This window comes from Rattus norvegicus, chromosome 10 (genome assembly GCF_036323735.1).
Source record: "Rattus norvegicus strain BN/NHsdMcwi chromosome 10, GRCr8, whole genome shotgun sequence".
Taxonomy (NCBI): Eukaryota; Metazoa; Chordata; class Mammalia; order Rodentia; family Muridae; genus Rattus; species Rattus norvegicus.
In genome coordinates, this window is record NC_086028.1 from 13,342,847 (window position 1) to 13,362,411 (window position 19,565).

The 19,565-nt window shown below is 49.1% G+C and overlaps 2 protein-coding genes across 13 annotated transcripts in view; one reads left to right on the forward strand and one right to left on the reverse strand.

The window, feature by feature from the left end:
* The window catches only part of Srrm2 (serine/arginine repetitive matrix 2), a 33,279-nt gene extending 22,788 nt beyond the window's left edge, over positions 1-10,491 (forward strand). For 4 of the 9 annotated variants that reach the window (XM_063268912.1, XM_039085853.2, XM_039085854.2 and 1 more), the window contains 5 exons: positions 876-7,456; positions 8,168-8,455; positions 9,549-9,662; positions 9,764-9,871; positions 9,981-10,474. In XM_063268912.1, coding sequence (XP_063124982.1) covers positions 876-7,456; positions 8,168-8,455; positions 9,549-9,662; positions 9,764-9,871; positions 9,981-9,990 — 7,101 coding nt within the window. In that variant the 3' untranslated portion in view covers positions 9,991-10,474. The other 5 variants (NM_001277154.1, XM_063268915.1, XR_005489792.2 and 2 more) reach the window with 5 other exon arrangements.
* A 75-nt stretch (positions 10,492-10,566) lies between these two features.
* Positions 10,567-15,638, reverse strand: Elob (elongin B). Of its 4 annotated transcripts, none has more exons than NM_031129.3 (4): positions 15,330-15,372; positions 15,091-15,225; positions 13,668-13,773; positions 10,571-10,740 (listed from the first exon to the last, which is right to left on the reverse strand). In NM_031129.3, exons 1-4 carry the CDS (start codon positions 15,330-15,332, stop codon positions 10,628-10,630), a joined length of 357 nt encoding a protein of 118 aa, NP_112391.1. In that variant the 5' UTR covers positions 15,333-15,372; the 3' UTR covers positions 10,571-10,627. The 4 variants fall into 4 exon arrangements, with proteins under 4 accessions (XP_063126026.1, NP_112391.1, XP_063126028.1 ...); XM_063269958.1 differs by lacking the exon at positions 10,571-10,740 and adding an exon at positions 12,646-12,792 and having other exon boundaries at positions 15,330-15,638; XM_063269957.1 differs by lacking the exon at positions 10,571-10,740 and adding an exon at positions 12,768-12,792 and having other exon boundaries at positions 13,559-13,773; positions 15,330-15,638.
* Between the last annotated feature and the right edge of the window lie 3,927 nt (positions 15,639-19,565).

Here is a 19,565-nt window from a genome sequence, read left to right on the forward strand (position 1 = left end):
TCTGATATTTTAACTTAAGTCAGTCCCCATATTCAGGTATAAAGTTATTGTCACCCAAGGTGCTTTCTCTTTTTGTTTAATTATATCTTTTTTGGGTGGTGTGGTAGTATTCATTTGTAACCCACACATACTGCCAGACTCCTTCCCTTGAAAAGGAAAAAGCGGGGCTGGGGATTTAGCTCAGTGGTAGAGCGCTTACCTAGGAAGCGCAAGGCCCTGGGTTCGGTCCCCAGCTCCGAAAAAAAGAACCAAAAAAAAAAAAAAAAAAAAAAAAGAAAAGGAAAAAGCATGCAATGGAGAGGATTTATCTGATGAATTCAAAACACTCATCAAAAGATATTGACTAAATTTAAGAGAACAGTGCACAGAGTGAAAAAAAATTAACAAGGAAGATAATAAAAAACTGGGAAATGACTCAGGCGAGTAATTGGTATGCAAGTATGAGGCCTGGTGTCTCATCTGTAATCCCAGCATGCAAAATGGAGACAGGGCTATCTGTCTATAAGGCATATAATCAGGTTTTGCCCCCTGCTACCTTATTTTCTCATTGTAAAAAAATGCATTTATTTGTGTGTGTGTGCGCGCGCGTGCACATGACAGGTGCACATGTACGGGTTATTGAACAACTTTGAAGAGTAAGTTTTTCTCTTTGCCACTAAATGGGCCCAATGGTTTGTAGCCAACTAAGCTATCTTACGGACTCTTTATTAAGCATTGCATGTTATCTTGTTACTGAGTGCAACTATGGGTAGGGAAAGTCAGTATGGTATAAGAGGTATGTAGAGTAAATTTTTATTAGAAACTGTTCATATCTTACGGGTAATAATGAAGTTTTGGTGTTTTATTACTATTCCCACTTTTCTTTTCACTCTTAGAAATCTGCAGTTCGACCTAGCCCCTCTCCGGAAAGGAGCAGCACAGGGCCAGAACTACCTGCCCCCACTCCGCTCCTTGTTGAGCAACATGGCGACTCCCCACGACCCCTTGCAGCAATCCCGTCCAGTCAGGAGCCAGTTAACCCCTCATCTGAGGCTTCCCCAACCCGGGGCTGTTCACCACCTAAGTCTCCTGAGAAACCTCCCCAGTCATCTTCCTCAGAGAGCTGCCCACCATCCCCTCAACCTACCAAACTTTCTCGGCATGCCAGCTCTTCTCCTGAAAGTCTTAAACCCACACCAGCTCCTGGGTCCCGTCGAGAGATTTCTTCTTCACCCACCTCTAAGAATCGCTCACATGGCAGAGCAAAGCGGGATAAATCTCATTCTCATACCCCTTCTCATAGAGCAGGGAGGTCTCGTAGTCCTGCCACTAAGAGAGGACGATCTCGGTCTAGAACCCCCACCAAGAGAGGTCACTCTAGGTCCCGGTCCCCTCAGTGGCGAAGGTCACGATCTGCACAGAGGTGGGGAAAATCTAGAAGTCCCCAGAGGCGTGGCCGATCAAGGTCTCCTCAGAGGCCAGGCTGGTCCAGGAGCAGAAATACCCAGAGAAGAGGCAGGTCTAGGTCAGCAAGACGAGGCAGATCACATTCTAGATCTCCAGCCACTAGGGGCAGATCCCGATCTAGAACGCCAGCTAGAAGGGGTAGGTCTCGGTCTAGAACACCTGCCAGGAGGAGATCACGATCCAGAACACCTGCCAGACGCAGGTCTCGGTCTAGAACACCAGCTCGCCGGGGCCGGTCTAGATCAAGAACACCCACTAGGCGCAGGTCTAGAACACGATCACCAGTTCGAAGGAGGTCTCGAAGTAGATCGCAAGCCAGGAGAAGTGGCAGGTCTAGGTCCAGAACACCAGCCAGGAGAAGTGGCAGGTCAAGGTCTAGAACACCAGCCAGGAGAGGGAGGTCACGGTCTAGAACGCCAGCCAGAAGAAGTGGTCGATCTCGGTCTAGAACACCAGCCAGGAGAGGGAGGTCACGGTCCAGAACGCCAGCTCGACGACGATCTCGCAGTAGAAGTCTTGTGAGACGTGGAAGATCTCACTCTAGAACACCACAAAGAAGAGGACGATCTGGCTCATCCTCAGAGAGGAAGAACAAATCTAGAACATCACAGAGGAGAAGCAGATCCAACTCAAGCCCAGAAATGAAAAAATCTCATGTTTCCTCAAGACGGAGCAGGTCTCTTTCTTCACCAAGATCCAAAGCAAAATCTTTGAGGCGAAGCCTTTCAGGTTCTTCTCCATGTCCTAAACAAAAGTCACAGACACCAACTAGGCGAAGTCGTTCTGGTTCTTCGCCACCTAAACAGAAGTCGAAAACACCACCAAGACAGAGTCGTTCAAATTCTCCTCAGCCTAAAGTAAAATCTGGAACACCACCAAGATCAGGATCTGTAACAAACATGCAGGCTGAAGAATGCTCTACAACACCACAGAGACAGAGCCATTCTGAATCATCACCTGATGGTGAGGTGAAATCAAGGACCCCATCAAGACAAAGCTGCTCTGGGTCTTCTCCTCGAGTGAAATCTAGCACACCTCCAAGACAGAGCCCATCTAGGTCATCATCTCCACAACCCAAAGTGAAGGCAGTAATATCACCAAGACGAAGAAGCCATTCTAGCTCCTCTTCTCCAAGTCCTAGTAGAGTGACATCTAGGACACCTCAGAGAAAAAGCAGATCAGTATCTCCTTGCCCCAAGGTAGACTCTAGATTGTTAAGACATAGCCGTTCTAGATCCTCCTCACCAGATACCAAAATGGAACTGGGAACGCCACTGAGACACAGTCACTCAGGGTCTACATCACCGTATCCGAAAAGTATGCTCCAGACTCCACCAGATCAAAATCTTTCTGGATCAAAGTCACCCTGTCCCCAAAAGTCTAGGGATTCACCAACAGGAAGCTCTGGATCTTTTTCCCTCTGTCCAGGTGTAACCCCTAGTAGTATATTACCAGGAGAGAGCAGTTTTAGCTCCTCATTTGTGCAACAGAAAGGACAATCTCAAACTTGGCCAGACACTTCAAGTCCAGAAGTTAGGCAGATGCACTTGGAGTCTCCATCGCTGCAGAGCAAATCTCAAACATCTCCTAAGGGTGGTCTTTCCAGATCTTCATCTCCAGTAACTGAGCTGACAGCCAGATCGCCAGTAAAACAAGATAAAAGTGAACTATCAACAGATCCAAAGTTGAAGTCAGGAATGTCTCCTGAGCAAAATAAGACTAAACCTGACTCTAGCCTATATCCTTTAGTAGACTCTAAATCTCTTCTGGTACAGAGCAGATTGGAGCCTTCTGAATTAAAAGAGAGACTAGGTTTAATTGAAGAGGATGTTGCATCATCGTGTGTACTAAGAGACAAATTTAGTCCTACACAGGATAGGCCTGAGTCCTCCACAGTGCTGAAGGACACACCTAGAGTACTGTTAAAAGAAAGAAGTGGAGCTGGGTCACCTCCAGGCACAAGAGACCAAAAAATTTTGTTGCCTAATTCAAGTCAAGATGAATTAATGGAAGTAGAAAAATCTGAGCAACCTTTAAGCCAAGTTCTACCCACTTTATCTCCAGAACATAAAGAAATGTCTGCAAGTAACTTTGAGTCATCTCCTGAAATAGAAGAAAGCCCTGCTGTATTGTCTACACTTGATCAAAGCCAGTCACAGCCTTCAAAAGCAGCAGAAATCCCTGCAGTAGCTTCATGTTGGGTTGGGCCACAAGTTTCTCCAGAACATAAAGAACTATCTCATTCTCCCCCCAGGGACAATAGCTTTGAGTCATTAGAGTTTAGAAACTCAGGCCCTGTTTTAGAAGTAAATACTGATTTTTCTCCTGAGGTTAAAGAAGAATTGAATGGACCATTCCTTAATCAAACAGAAACAGATCCATCTCTGGACATGAAAGAACAGTCAACAAGGTCCTCCAGGCGCAGCAGTTCTGAGTTATCCCCAGAAATAGTGGAAAAGGTAGGAATATTTTCAAGTCAGAGTGTATCTTCACCCCTACTTGAGACTGTACAACAAAGAACACCTTCCAGAGAAAGAAGTAGTTCTGTGTCTTCTCCTGAACTGAAAGATGGTTTACCCAGAACCCCATCTAGGAGAAGCCGGTCTGGGTCTTCTCCAAGACTTAGAGATGGGTCTGGGACTCCTTCTAGGCATAGCCTATCTGGATCCTCTCCTGGGATCAAAGAAACACCTCAAACCCCATCCAGGGGACGAAGTGAATGTGACTCTTCTCCAGAACCTAAAGCATTGCCTCAGACTCCTAGAGCCCGAAGTCATTCTCCATCGTCCCCAGAACGTAATAACAAGAGTGTCACCCCTCAGAGAGAAAGAAGTGGGTCAGAGTCATCAGTAGAACAGAAAACTCTGACTAGGACCTCCCCTGGGCAAAGAAGTCGATCTGGGTCTTCCCAAGAGCTTGATGGAAAACCCAGTGTGTCCCCACAAGAAAGAAGTGAGTCAGACTCTTCTCCAGATTCTAAACCCAAGGCTCGAACTCCTCTCAGACAGAGAAGCCACTCCGGATCATCTCCAGAGGTTGACAGCAAATCTCGACACTCTCCTAGGCTCAGTAGGTCTGGCTCATCTCCTGAAATGAAAGAAAAGTCAAGAGTGCTACAGAGGGCTCAAAGCGGTACTGATTCTTCTCCTGAACACAAGATACCTGCTCCTCGGGCCCTGCCCAGGCGTAGTAGATCAGGTTCATCAAGCAAAGAGAGAGGCCCTTCCCCTGAAGGAAGCAGTAGTTCTGAGTCTTCTCCAGAGCATCCCCCCAAATCCAGAACTGCTCGAAGAGGCTCCAGGTCCTCAGTGGAGCCAAAGACAAAGTCCCGCACGCCACCTCGACGCCGGAGTTCTCGCTCATCTCCTGAGCTAACCAGGAAGGCTAGAGTCTCTCGAAGAAGCCGGTCTGCCTCCTCATCACCAGAAACCCGTTCTAGAACTCCACCAAGACGCAGAAGAAGTCCTTCAGTATCTTCACCAGAGCCAACTGAAAAGTCAAGGTCTTCAAGGAGGAGGCGCTCAGTTTCTTCTCCCCGTAACAAGACAACTTCAAGGAGAGGCCGGTCTCCTTCACCCAAACCTCGTGGACTCCAAAGATCCCGATCCCGCTCACGTAGAGAGAAAACCAGAACAACCCGACGTCGAGATAGATCTGGATCATCTCAGTCAACATCACGAAGAAGACAGAGGAGCCGGTCTAGGTCACGGGTTACTCGGAGACGGAGGGGTGGCTCTGGTTACCATTCAAGATCACCTACAAGACAGGAAAGTTCCCGAACCTCCTCTAGACGCAGAAGAGGCCGCTCCCGTACACCCCTGACCAGTCGGAAGCGATCTCGATCACGCACATCACCAGCTCCTTGGAAGCGCTCTAGATCTCGAGCCTCACCAGCTACTCATCGGCGATCCAGGTCCAGAACACCCCTGATCAGCCGACGTCGATCCAGATCTCGTACCTCACCCGTGAGTAGGAGACGGTCAAGGTCAGTGAATAGGCGTAGATCTCGATCAAGAGCATCTCCAGTGAGTCGAAGGCGATCCAGGTCCAGAACACCACCAGTAACTCGTCGTCGTTCAAGGTCCAGGACACCAACAACTCGCCGTCGCTCTCGTTCTAGAACTCCACCAGTGACTCGCAGAAGATCCAGATCCAGGAGTCCACCAGTAACCAGGAGACGATCTAGAAGCAGAACTTCACCTGTTACAAGAAGAAGATCAAGATCCAGGACATCCCCAGTCACCCGGAGAAGATCGAGGTCTCGAACATCTCCAGTCACCCGTAGGCGGTCCCGTTCCCGAACCTCTCCAGTGACAAGACGCCGTTCCAGGTCCCGAACTCCTCCAGCCATTCGGAGACGCTCTAGGTCTCGGACACCACTGTTGCCACGCAAGCGCTCTCGAAGCCGCTCACCACTTGCTATCCGCCGCCGTTCTAGGTCTCGTACACCTAGGGCAGCTCGAGGCAAGCGATCTTTAACAAGATCTCCTCCAGCCATCCGTAGGCGGTCTGCATCTGGAAGTAGTTCTGATCGCTCACGTTCTGCCACTCCTCCAGCAACAAGGAATCATTCTGGATCTCGGACACCTCCTGTAGCACTTAGTAGCTCTAGAATGAGCTGTTTTAGTCGTCCTAGCATGTCACCAACTCCTCTTGACCGATGTAGATCACCTGGAATGCTAGAACCCCTTGGAAGTGCTAGAACACCCATGTCTGTGCTCCAGCAAACTGGTGGCTCAATGATGGACGGTCCAGGTCCTCGGATTCCTGATCATCCAAGATCATCTGTTCCAGAAAACCATGCTCAGTCTAGAATTGCACTTGCCCTGACAGCCATCAGTCTTGGCACTGCCCGGCCACCTCCATCCATGTCTGCTGCTGGCCTTGCTGCAAGAATGTCCCAGGTTCCAGCTCCTGTACCTCTCATGAGCCTCAGAACAGCCCCAGCTGCCAACCTTGCCAGCAGGATTCCAGCAGCATCTGCAGCAGCTATGAACCTTGCTAGTGCCAGGACATCTGCTATTCCAGCATCTGTGAACCTTGCCGATTCACGAACACCTGCTGCTGCAGCAGCCATGAACTTGGCCAGCCCTAGAACAGCAGTGGCTCCTTCAGCTGTGAACCTTGCAGATCCTCGAACCCCTGCAGCTTCAGCTGTGAACCTAGCAGGAGCTAGAACACCAGCTGCATTAGCAGCTTTGAGTCTCACAGGCTCTGGGACACCTCCAACTGCTGGAAATTATCCCTCCAGTTCCAGAACACCCCAGGCTCCAACCCCCGCAAACCTGGTGGGTCCTCGATCTGCGCATGGCACAGCTCCTGTGAATATTGCTGGCTCTAGAACCCCTGCAGCTTTGGCTCCCACAAATCTCTCCAGTTCCAGGATGGCTCCAGCATTGTCTGGTGCAAATCTCACCAGTCCCAGGGTGCCCCTTTCTGCTTATGAGCGTGTCAGTGGCAGAACCTCACCTTTATTGCTTGATCGAGCCAGGTCCAGAACACCACCATCTGCCCCAAGCCAGTCTAGAATGACCTCTGAGCGTGAGAGGGCTCCTTCCCCTGCTTCAAGAATGGTCCAGGCTCCTTCCCAATCTCTTCTCCCTCCTGCACAGGATCGGCCTCGGTCACCTGTGCCATCTGCTTTTTCAGACCAATCTCGTTCAATTGCCCAGACCACTCCTGTAGCAGGGTCTCAGTCCCTTTCATCCGGGACTGTAGCAAAGTCCACATCCTCTGCTAGTGACCACAATGGCATGCTTTCTGGCCCTGCCCCTGGGGTATCCCATGCTGAAGGTGGGGAGCCACATGCCTCTACTGGGGCCCAGCAGCCTTCTGCATTGGCTGTTCTGCAACCAGCCAAGGAACGTCGGAGCTCTTCCTCCTCTTCATCATCATCTAGCTCCTCCTCCTCTTCATCTTCATCTTCGTCATCCTCCTCTTCCTCTGGCTCCAGTTCTAGTGACTCAGAGGGCTCCAGCCTTCCTGCTCAACCTGAGGTGGCACTGAAAAGGTGAGGGAATTAAGGGTTCTAAGGAGAAGGGACTCGAGTGGGGGAGTCGGGAGGGAGAAACCTTGTCACAGGCACTTGGCTTTGAGAAAGTATGGGGGACCTTGGCCTTCAAGCTGGGAGTAGAAAGAATGCTGGGTGGGGGCTTTGTGGGGAGGAATGGGACAGATAAAAATCTCCAAAGGTTAATTCTCCAGAGGATAATGATAAGTTTTCCATCTCTACAGAGGACAGAACTAGAGGAAATGGACTTAATTTTACAGCAGGAGGGATGGCAGTTAGACCTCAAGAGGAACTCCCTGGGCTGGAAGGATCTTCAGAGGTCATCCCATCCCTCTCCCTGCCTCCAGGCAGGACGGCCCCTCCCCAGCCAACCTGCACTCACAGGGGCCTCCCCAAGCTGCGGCTCTCCAAGGAAGGAGATCACCCAGCTTCAGCTTCCACATCTGAGTCCAGGGGCCTTAATCCTTCATCAGGGACATTCTTGAGGTTTAACCTTGATCCCTTGTGCTTCGGGCCCCAGCCTGTTGCTTGTGTTAGCAGAGGTTTGGTCAGCTCTGTGCCACTGCTCCAGAGAAGTGCTCACTGGCCTGCCTTCGTGGTTTCCCAGGGCCTTTCAGGCACCCCTCCCCCACTGCCGTTCCTCCAGGCCAAGGAAGGTAGGGTTGGGGTTGGGGCATCTTGTCTCCTTGTGACACCTTTCTTCTCTCACAGGGTTCCCAGCCCCACCCCAGTCCCAAAGGAGGCTGTTAGAGAGGGACGCCCTCAGGAACCAACCCCGGCCAAAAGGAAGAGGCGCTCTAGCAGCTCCAGTTCCAGCTCCTCCTCCTCCTCATCCTCCTCCTCTTCCTCCTCTTCCTCCTCTTCCTCTTCTTCCTCTTCCTCTTCCTCTTCCTCCTCCTCTTCTTCCTCCTCTTCCTCCTCCCCCTCCCCTGCTAAGCCTGGCCCTCAGGCATTACCCAAACCTGCAAGCCCCAAGAAGCCACCCCCTGGCGAGAGGAGGTGAGTGCTTTCTTGCCTGTTGTGGAAGGGGGGTTGGGGTGAGTTCTCCAGAAAAGGGACCCTGGGTGAGGTTCCTGCTGGGGTGCCTCGAGTGGACGTCTGTGTTTGGTTGTAAGGGAGACGGAGTGCCGGACTCCTCCCATTCTCCCACAGTGTTGTATTCTGGTCAAGGGCTGCACTATCCAACTGAGGTCCCAGGCCATATCTTGGGAAGTCATAGGATTCTTCTCCCTCTCCCCTCCCCTGACAAGCAGCCTGCTCCCAGAGGTTCTAGCTCTAAGTCTCCCCATTGCTGCTGCAGGGCTCTGGTCTGGCCACCGTCATCTCCTCCCGACTCTGTCCACAGCCTCCTCCCTGTCTCCCTGCCTCCACGCCATTCTCTTCCACACGTAGCCAGAGGGATCTTTCTAAAACGCACATCTGGTTACTTCCCTTCACTCCACAAATCCTTCCGGAACGCCCTGTGGCCTGCAGGATAAAGTGCCACCTCTGCGGGAATGGCGTGTGAGGCTCTTCGCCAGCTGCCCTTGCCCGCCCTGTGCTCCTCCTGCCCGCCCCCACACATGCCCCGTGCTCCGGCCATACCCAGCGCCTTGCAGTCTAAGGAGAGCCCCATGCCTTTGGACATGCTGTTCCTTCTGCCTGGGATTTCCTTGTCTGCCTGGTGAACTCGTTCTGCAAGACTGCATTCAAACAGCACCTCCGAGAAGACTGCCCTGCCATTTCCCTGTCCTGCCCAGGTCCCCATCCTTGCTCTGGATCCCCAGGCCCATGTATATCCATCCTGCTGGGCTGTTTTCTGTGTAGGGGGCATGTGTGCCTTCATTGTTGAACTCCATTACTACCAAACAAAATTCTTCCAAGGGCAGGGACTCTTTTATCTTTGCATCCCCCGCTGCACCCTTGTGCCCTGTCCACTGGGGCACTCGGTGGATGGTGTGCGGGCGGATGGGTGAGTGCGGAAAAAGGTGGGTCTGAGGCTGGCCCTGTGTGGTGTGAGGTTTGGTGGTCAGGACCTGGGTGGGTGGTCCTGAATGCTTGGCTGGTGGGTTTGGGAGGATGTGGTGCTATAGAGGCCTACTCTGCTCTCTAGGTCTCGCAGTCCTCGGAAGCCAATAGACTCCCTTCGGGATTCCCGATCCCTCAGTTACTCACCTGTTGAGCGTCGACAGCCCTCACCCCAACCCTCACCAAGGGATCAACAGAGGTAGGGCCTATAGCAGGTGCTAGCATCTTGGCTTATCTAGCCACCTTAATTTGTAAGCAAAAGATTTTGGTACTGTTCTGAGACCTAATTTTCTCTTGTAGCAGTGAGCGGGTTTCCTGGAGAGGCCAGCGAGGGGACAGTCATTCTCCTGGCCACAAGAGGAGGAAGGAGACACCTAGTCCCCGGTCTAACCGTCACCGCTCCTCCAGGTGTGTTCCTTATAAATCTGGCCCTTCTGAGAGCTAGTAGTAAGTTGGCACAGGGATATTTGTAGTGATCCAAAAAGCCAAACTTGGTGACCAGTCTTCTCTGTTCCAGGTCTCCATAATCTGGATTCCACACCTCATACTCTGGAGACATGAGTATTCCTCATTTTCCCAGAAGAATCACGGGAGGAATCTTGTATGCCTTCCCTTGAACCTTGGCAGCATCTTGAGGGGAGAGCTCCCCCCATCCCCTTTTTTTTGTTCCTGTGAAATGTTGATCTCTGTGAGTTTTTCCTGGTTCATGTGTTTTGGGGGGGTGGAGTGGGAGGGAATGTTAGTTTAGGGAGGGAAGGGCACAGCTCAGGACATCTAGGATTGTGATGATCCAGGGAACTAGTCCTCCGAATTCTAGGGTGACTGATGGTTTGGGGACTTGGTAAGTCAACACGACTTTGAAGAAGGAGCTGAAGTTGGTTGGCCCTGCTGCACCCCCTTAACAAGGTTGTAAGACCCTCCCCCCCCCAACTTTGTTTCTTAAGGCATTTTGGTTTTTTAAAATCTGTACAGCAAAAAGCAACTTTTCTGTCAAATAAAAATGAGAAATGAGTTGTCTGTAGACTTTACTTGTGGGTAAGAGCCCTTATTTAAAAACGAACAAGAGAGCCCTTATTTAAAAACGAACAAGAGGAAACAGCCAGTAGACAGCCAAATCTTTTTTTTATTGGGGGAATGGGTTTCTAGGGGGTAGGCCTGGGGCCCTCACTGCACAGCTTGTTCATTGGCACTGCCTCCAGAATCCTGTGGCTTCATCACATCTGGAAGCTCCGGAGGGCTGGAGAAGGGTTCAATACGCAGCGCTTCAAAGGTGTCATCTGTGGAAGGGAAAAGAGTTATAGAAGATTCTGAATGAGAAGTTTCCTTCCTCACTTGAAATATCCAAGGCTTTGCCTAACTGTATCTGTCCTCAGAGGCCTCTGACCCCATTACGTGTATAGAACCCAAGAATATCACCTTCCACCAAAAAGAAGTGACTTCCCTCTTTGAAACAGTCTGAAAGCACCAAGCAGGCATTATGAACGAATACATATTCATTGGCCTCTTTCAAAATACTGGGTATTACCATTGTTGTTAATTGCTTATTTTGAGTCCAGGTCATATACCTCATACTGGCCTCAAATTTGCTAATGTAGCCACAGCTAGGATTATGTGCGTATGTCATACCTAGGTTTTTTTTTAATGCAGGACTGGGGAATCACACCCTCAAGCTTCATGCCTGCAAGTAATATTTTATCACCTTTAGCCTTCCTTTTTCTCAGTGCCCACTGTTAGCACAAAACAAATGACCCCAATCCCTGTCTTTTATGCTTGTGTCCACCTGGAAACTCCCGGCTGTCAGTGGTAAAACTAGGAAAGAAGAGGGGCTTGACCAAGAAGTCAAGGATATGGACAAGGTACCATGTGTGCACTCGGACCCAGGTGCTTTCTATTAAGAGCACTATGCACAATTAACCATTCTGGCCACACATGCTAGTGGTGCAGAAGCTAAGAAACTGATCATCAGCCAAGTGGTGGTGGTAGTATACACCTTTAATCTGAGATGTTGGAATGCCAAGGTCTCATGGAGAAACTTCTGGGAATTCTGGGGAGACCAAAAAAAAAAACAACAAAAAACAAAAAAAACAAAAAAACAAAAACTGACCTCTATCACTTACAAAACTAGAAGTCTACAATGATTGTTCTTAACTTTATTATTTCCCTCATTCCTGTTACTTAAGTGCCATTTGCCAAACCTTCCTAATAGTTAAATGCTGTGTTAATAAGCTTGCTTTATCCTTCAGCATGGACATTTGAGTGGCAGAGAGGAAGGGAAGGCAACCCAATTAGGTCCAGAAACCTAATGCTGTCAGCTGCTTCCAGAAGTGCTTCTGTAAATCCTATCATAACACATTCCATTTGCCAGAAGGGTGCTAAACTTTGGTCCTGAGTCCTGTCCATATCTAATGCCGTATCAGGAGTTGTGAAAATACAAATCGCTGCCCTTAACTTTGACATAACTATAAAATTATGTTAGCTTCCAGGGTCCTAGATTTTGCTTGGAGAAAAAGGATGACTTGAGACACCACAGCTTTATCTTAGCTTAAGAAGCAGACAAACTACATTTGTTTTCCCCATAAAATTCTTTAAGGGAAAAAAAAAAAGAACCAGACAAACTGTATTTTTAGCATCAAGAGCCCATATAAAAAGGGAGCCTGTCCAGCCTGTGAATCTTCACCAGCCCTATTAAGTCTCATTGCTTCACAGGAAGTTAGTTACCTAGGGGCAGATAACTCTCATACTTATGGGACTTATGATAAAAGGATATTTGCGGAGGGCCCTACTTGGGGTGTGTATGGAGAAGGGAATTCCAGACAGGGTGGGGCAGAGAGAAATTGGCTAAACAAATGGATGTAGCTTGGTGAGATGAGATTAAGTACAAAAACTAAGTATAACTAAACTATACTTTCCCATCTTAGCCCCTGGTCAGAGTTCTTTACTTTCATGTATGTATGTTTGCCAATGAAGGTCAAAGGCATTGGGTTTTCTGGAGCTGAAATTATGGACAGTTGTAAACTGCCATGTGAGTACTGGGAACTAACACCCAGGTCCCCTGCAAGAGCCAGTAGTCTTAATTTTTCCTACATTTTCTTCCTCATATACATAGTCCAAGCCCCAGGACCACCCCTGCTTAAATTCTCAGAGGCAAAGGATACAATTATTAAATCCCTACCTGCCCCGGCTGTCCTGGAACTCCTTCCGTAGACCAGGCTGGCCTTAGCACAGGATTAAAGGCATGCACCACTGGTATACGTGATCTAACTTCCCCAGCTCACTTCACAAATCTGGTACAATTTGTCTGGGTGTGTAGCACACATCTTTAATCAGCACTAGGAAGTTGGAGACAGAGGCAGGCAGATCTCTGATGAGTTAGAAATAATTTGCTAAATATAGCCTGGCTGTATCTAGCTCCAGCCATCTAGGTGCATTATAGTCTGCCTGCCATCCATAGCATAGCACTTTATTGTCTTGGCTTCCAAGTCTGCAAAGTGAAGACAATGGCCTCACAGTACTACTAAGAAAAGATTAAGTGGGTTCGGTGGTGAACTCCTTTAATTCTAGCACTTGGGAGGGAGAACAAATTTCAAGCCAGCCAGGACTAAACTCTGAATCTAAAACACAATCTAGATTTATATATCTGTCTAAAAAAACAAAAAACGATGAGGTGTGACAAGGCCAAGTACTCAATAAATCCTGTTACATGTGGCTGGTACCAGGAAACCTGTAAGTTATTTTTAATCTCCATACCTTCTGTTTGTTCCAATTTTTTTTTTGGTTCTTTTTTTCGGAGCTGGGGACCGAACCCAGGGCCTTGCGCTTCCTAGGTAAGCGCTCTACCACTGAGCTAAATCCCCAGCCCTTGTTTCAACTTTTTAAAATTATTTATATGTGTGGGCATTTTGTCTGCATGTAAGTCTGCTCTGTGTACATGCCTGGGGCTTGAGGACACTGAAGTGGGCTTCAGTCAAGTCTCCTGGACATAGAATTATAGTTCTGACCTAGAATGGAACCCAACTCCTCCGGAAGGGAAGCCCTTAAATTGCTGAGTTATGTGTCTAATCCCCAGGCTTTGCTTTTTAACAAGGAAACAAATACCTCATGCTCTTTGTGGACTGAAAAGGCATTTCTTGAAAGCTCAGAGGAAGATAAAGGCTTCCCAAAGTTCCTCTTCTTTGGATGCTACCATCCAGGTTGGCCATCTTACCTGCTCGAAAGGCCAGGCCCACTGTGGCTGGGGCCTGTGGCCTTGCTGTCTGACTGGTGAAGCCACATTCGCCCAGAGTTTTTCCATCATCAAGGAGCTGGTCGTCCTGAAGAGAGAAGTAGGATTTGGGGAGAGGTCCTAAAGGAACGTGTCCCAAAGAGCCCATTGGTCAGGAACTTAAGGAGAGTCACCCCTACATATAAAACACATATTCTAGGACTATATCCAAGAATTTCCAAATGTGGCTGCACTGATGGTGCACAGCAGTTAAAAGCTCAGGCAGAGAATCCCAAGGACATTTTCTAGCACCCATATAGACTGGTTCACAGTTCCACTTCCGTGGATCTGATCCCTTTGGCCTCCAAAGCACCTGGACCCACATATGGGTAGGTACCACACAAAATTAAAACTCACAAGGGCTCTGGATTGGGTTTTCCAAGCTCTCTAGAGCTTGGAAATCTAATTTAAAAAGGTGGCTTGATTTTCTTTGAGAAAAGAACTCATACAGTATTTTCTCGAACTTCTGAGCCTCTGACTTCCACCTCCCAAATAGGATTATTGCCCAGTTTTTCCAACCTGGTGATCTAACCTAGGCTTCCATGCAAGCTATGTTAACACTCAACAGAGTTGCATCCCTGACTCCTAGCAAATCTCTCTTTTTAAAATCAACCTTAACCTTAAAATGGGAATTGCTGGAATTCCCATCTCATACATAGGTCAGCTGGAAGTTTTAATAACCTAGAGAGGCATAGAAAGCAGCACTAGGAACACTATGTGGTTCCTAGAACAGCAGTAGGGTCTTTCAAGCAAAAGCCCAATGGGTATGAGAGAGAAAAGCCCCTTGGAGACAGGAATCCAGGTTCTAATCTGGAGCAAAAGGTTAGCTCCCGTTTACAGATAATTAGCTCAATATACTTAGCTTACTAACATCATGCTTCTGGGAAACTTGAATCGATCGGGTTTGGGGCATGAGGTTCCAACTCCACAGCCTGGTTTACTGAAAATTGGAGCTGGCTTCTAAAGTAAAAAGGTGAGCTTGAATGCGAGGTGATTCTAGAACATCAGAAGACTGGCAAGGGTAAACACTGGTTGGGTGAATCACTGGTGGGATCTTGACCTATCTTCTAGACAACACTTGCATTCCTCGAGTTCCACCCCACCCTCTGACACTGGGATCCCGGTGGGCTCCCGGCAGGCCGAGGGTGGCTAGCAATGAATAAACACCCTGGCTCTGCCACGGCCTTCGGCTGCGTAAGATTATCGAGGCCTCGGTTTCCCCAACCGTTGAGCAAGTCGGCCTGGCAGGGCGGGGCGGCTGCCCGGGGATCCGATGCCGCTGGCCTTTCCGTACGATCAACAGACCCCCTTGTTAAGCGTCCTGCCTGGCCTCCACGCGCGCAACCGCCACGCCCGCCCCTCGCACCTTGTACAGCCGCTGCTCCTCTGGCGGCCGCTTGAGGATGCCCTCGACGATGCGCTTCAGTTCGAACACCGTGCTCGACTCCTTGGCGTCCGTAAAGATGGTGGTCTTGTGGCGCCGGATCATGAGAAACACGTCCTGAGGACGGCGAGCCCGCGTCAGCGTTAGCCCGCGGCCCCCGGCGTGGCCCCGGAGCCCCCGCCGCCCCCGGCCCCGCGCCCCTCCCCCCCGCGCCCGCTCACCATCCCGGCGGCTGCTTCTGGCTCGACGCGCCGGCGCGGCCGCGCTCCGCCCCTTCCCGGCAGCCTAAGCGCGACCCAGAGTGCTCTGCGCGGCCCCGCCCGCCCCGCCTCCCTCATCCCGCAGCCCCTCCCACGCCATCGCGGCCATCTTAAGCGATCTGGAAGATACTTCCTGTGCGTGGCCGCCATCTCGGTGTTTGGGCTGTAGGTGGTTATATGTTGAGGCCCTCACGGATCATGCTTTGGGGCGTAGGGAGTGAGTCACGGAGAGCGATTCATGCGCATCTGCCATAAACAAATTTTATCTGCAATTATGCCTGTGCACCAGTTACATGCAACGCTTGGGGAGGCCAGGAGAGGGCGTCGGGTTCTCTGGTCGTGTAGGGTGCTGGAAATCCAACCTAGCTGGCTGCTGAAACAGCAGCCAGTCCTCATAATCATCGAACCATCTCTCCGGTCCACATTTATTTATGGGTCAAGCTCATGCAGGGATTGTGAAGGGGTAACTTTACAGCCATTTTGAGATAGTTTACAATTTTTGGATCTTATCACCACTGTGTAATGTCCTCATCCAGCTTCAGGCTCGGGTCTAAGGATTTATTAAATCCAATCCAGCCATGAGTGTGTGGCCCGTTAGGAGGCAGAGGAAGCTATTGCCTTTAGAGACTGGTGCTGTAGTTATTAGGGTCAACCCTAACTAGTCTTGGCCACCTGGTCCCAGTACACCAACTAAAAAGTGTTAATAGTGAAAAGCAGGGATAGATTTACTTAATGTGGCCATAGGAAGAGGTCCAGCGATTCTCCCAAGTCTGCTGAGGAGTTCTTGAAAGGGGTTTAAACCGAAATGGAGCAAGTAAGCAGTGCTAAGCAAGGTATGGCCCACCATTTGACTGTCCTTCTACAAGATGGTATGATGAGCTGTGACATCTGTTTCAGGGCAAGACCTTCCTTTTTCCAACATGAGACTCCTGGGAAAATCCTGATTACTTGGGGACCATTGTTTTAACAGTCTTTTTTTTTTTTTTCTTTTTCTTTTTTTCGGAGCTGGGGACCGAACCCAGGGCCTTGCGTCTGCTAGACAAGCGTTCTACCACTGAGCTAAATCCCCAACCCTGTTTTAACAGTCTTGAGAAGGCTAGGTTGATTCTACAACAGACTTCAAATTGGCAGTTAAGGAGACTAGGCCTAAAAACTGGGCAAGCCCAGGCAAGTCATTTACTAGTAGAAAAAACCCCAGGCTCCAGCCTTCACACCCAGGTAATGGAATGCCACCTGTCCTGAGGCAAGGACAATGGGTCAGCAGCAGTTTCCAGACTTCCTCAATAACAGTTCCCAGACCTCCCCAGCAAGTTTCCAGCCCCCACACCCTACTGTAATGGTTTGTCCGTCGAGATGGAACCAACAGATTAACATAGAGGTCATCTACCCCAGAATTCCCTAATGTCCTTTAATTCAGGCCTGCCTGCAAGCTCACTTGGATGTCTCTATCTTGGTAGTGGGAGACCCCAGCATACCAGACTTCTGCAGAATAAAACACTCTGCGTTTACATACTGTTTGAATCCGGGGTATCATTCTTTGCTGAATCATGGACACTTACTGTGTTATAGCCAAAGAGGGGTGGGGGACACAAGGACAATGGCTCTTTGGATGATCTTTATTCTTTCCAGTACCAGGTACATTTCCTGGGGTTGAAGAAGACAGGATAGTGTCCCCTTTATCCAGGAGCCTAGGTTAACAGCCTACCTTCCCTCCTAGATTCAGTCCCCAGAGGAGTCCGTAGACTTGATTTTTCAGGCCCTTGGAACATTGATATGTGCCATCCTATAAGATCAAAGGCCTTCTCAACTTTCTGCCAGAGGTGTGCAACCATCAGAGTCCAATTTCAGACAAGACTGGTGGGTGGCTCTAAACGCCACATAGCTTTGAAGTTGTAGAATCCTGGAGAATGGTCCGTCTGAGCTTGGTAGGGAGGTAGGAACAAAGTGCTAACTAGCTGTGTTTGGAGCAAGTTTTGACGGTACTTACCAGGCTGGCCTTGAACTCAGGAGTTACCACACCTATCTAGAGTGAGCATGGCTCATTCCAATCCTATTATAATACTAAATTCGCTGCTAGAGGCATTCCCGCCCTATTTTAAATGATATGTTTGTGTGGGGTCTGTGCATTCGAGTGTCATGCTTGGGGAGGCCAGAGGTTCCCTGTAGCTAGAGTTACAGGTGGTTGTGGGCTGATGGCTGTGGGTGATGAGAATTGAACTCAAGTCCTCTGCAGAGCAGTATGTACTGTTTTGACCAATGGGCTCCTACTTATTTATGTATTTATGTATGTATGTATGTATGTATGTATGTATGTATGTATGTATGTATGTATTTAGCCTGGGCTGGCCTTGAACTCTTGATTCTTCTACCTCAAACCTCCTGACTGAGTGCTAGGATCACAGGTATATACCACAACTTCCTGTTCTTCCTTTTTGAGACAAGGTCTCACTATGTACTCCTGGCTAGCTTGGAACTCTCCATATAGTATAAGCTGGCCTTGAGTTTACAAGACTTACAGAAATCCTCTTGCCCCACCCTTTTATGATTTTAACATGCATTGGGACTGAAGAGATGAATCAGTCCCCACAGTCACAGAAATGATTGCTCTTGTAGAGTTCCCAGTGTTCACAGCAGGTGGCTAACAACTGCTTGCAACTCCAGCTCCAGGGGATGTGACAGCTCTGGCTTCTGTGGACACCTGCACTCATGCACACAGACACACTTGTCCACATAATTAATAAAAGCCACTCGGAACACAGCTTTAATTCCAGTACTCAGGAGGCAGAGGGAGGTGAATCTCTGTGAATTCAAGGCCAGCCTGGTCTACATCGTTCCAGTCCAGCTAAGGTGACAAAGTAAGACAGTCTTCCAAGTTTTCTTTCAAAAAAGTGCAGCTGCGAAGCATGATCTCAAACTGTACATTTTCAAGAATTCACCTCTTCATGTGACAAGTCTTTCTGGTATTAACTTCGGTGTGTGTGTAGTTGCTGGGAATTGAACTCTTGACCTCTGGAAGAGCAATCAGTGCTCTTAATCACTGAGCCATCTCTCCAGCCCTTGGTGAATTTTCCAATAAATACCCCTTTCTCTTTTTTTCTGTTAGACTCTAAGGGAAGCTCCCCCAGGGCTCTCATCTGCTAAAAGCAATCAAGGTCATTTGTTTCCTGTCTGCTGGCCTGGTTTGCATTAGACTGGTGACTGTCAAAACTTGCTCCCAAGGTGACCCTACAGCTTTGGGCAGTTAACCTCATCCTAATTTTTCTTTTTTTTCTTTTTTTTTGGTTCTTTTTTTCGGAGCTGGGGACCGAACCCAGGGCCTTGCGCTTCCTAGGTAAGCGCTCTACCACTGAGCTAAATCCCCAGCCCCCATCCTAATTTTTCTTAATGAGAGAATAGGAGGCTGGAAAGATGGCTCAGCAGTTAGAAGCACTGGGCGCTTTTTCCAAAGGTCCTGAGTTCAATTCCCAGCAACCACATGGTGGCTTACAACCATTTGTAATGGGATCCGATGCCTTCTTCTGGTATGCAGGTGTACATGCAGATAGAACAACTCACATTAAAACAAAAACAAAAAGCCATAAGAAAAGAGAACAGGATTGGGGGTTTAGACAGTAGTTAGCAGGTTTGCCTAGCATGCATGCATGAGGCTTTGGTTTCAGTATAGGGGTTGGGAGAATTAACAAGTCTATGAAATTTTTCTTTATGTCTTCAGACAGGGTCTCGAGTAGCCCAGGCTGGCTTTAAACTTTCTGTGTAGCCGAGGATGACATTGAACATCTGATCCTCCTGCCTCCACCTCACCTCCCAAGTGCTGGGGTTATAGAGGAATGTATCATCGTGCTCAGTTTTGTGGGGTTCTGGAGCTCAAACCTTGGGCTTTCTGAATTCCAGCAACTGAAGTACATCCCCCGGCATCAGAAAGCCCCTCTGAGACTTTCCCTAAGGGAACACTGATTTGTTATTTGAGCTAGTAGCCTCTGGCTCCTTGGGAAGCCTGTGAAATCTCTCCCCCATCGTGTGCAGCATCCCTCATTGGTCTTCAGTGCAATCCTAGCCTCCGAGTCTCCCATCCTGTCAGCTGGTGGATCAGGCTTGCAATGAAGGACTGTAGCCGCCAGTGGATCGGCTGCAGCTGATCAGAGCTTCTGGTAGTTTCAGCAGGATGGTCACAGCTTGGATCTGGCCTTGCTGTCAGAA

What these genes read in the sequence shown, in the direction of transcription:
- Elob (XM_063269956.1), bottom strand. Translation starts at nt 15,518, where the DNA reads ATGGCGGCCACGCACAGGAAGTATCTTCCAGATCGCTTAAGATGGCCG. An exon ending in CAGAAGCAGCCGCCGGGATG is followed by an intron (nt 15,226 to 15,329) that starts GTGAGCGGGCGC and finishes CGCCGTCCTCAG; the next exon opens with GACGTGTTTCTCATGATCCG. An exon ending in AGGAGCAGCGGCTGTACAAG is followed by an intron (nt 13,774 to 15,090) that starts GTGCGAGGGGCG and finishes TTCTCTCTTCAG; the next exon opens with GACGACCAGCTCCTTGATGA.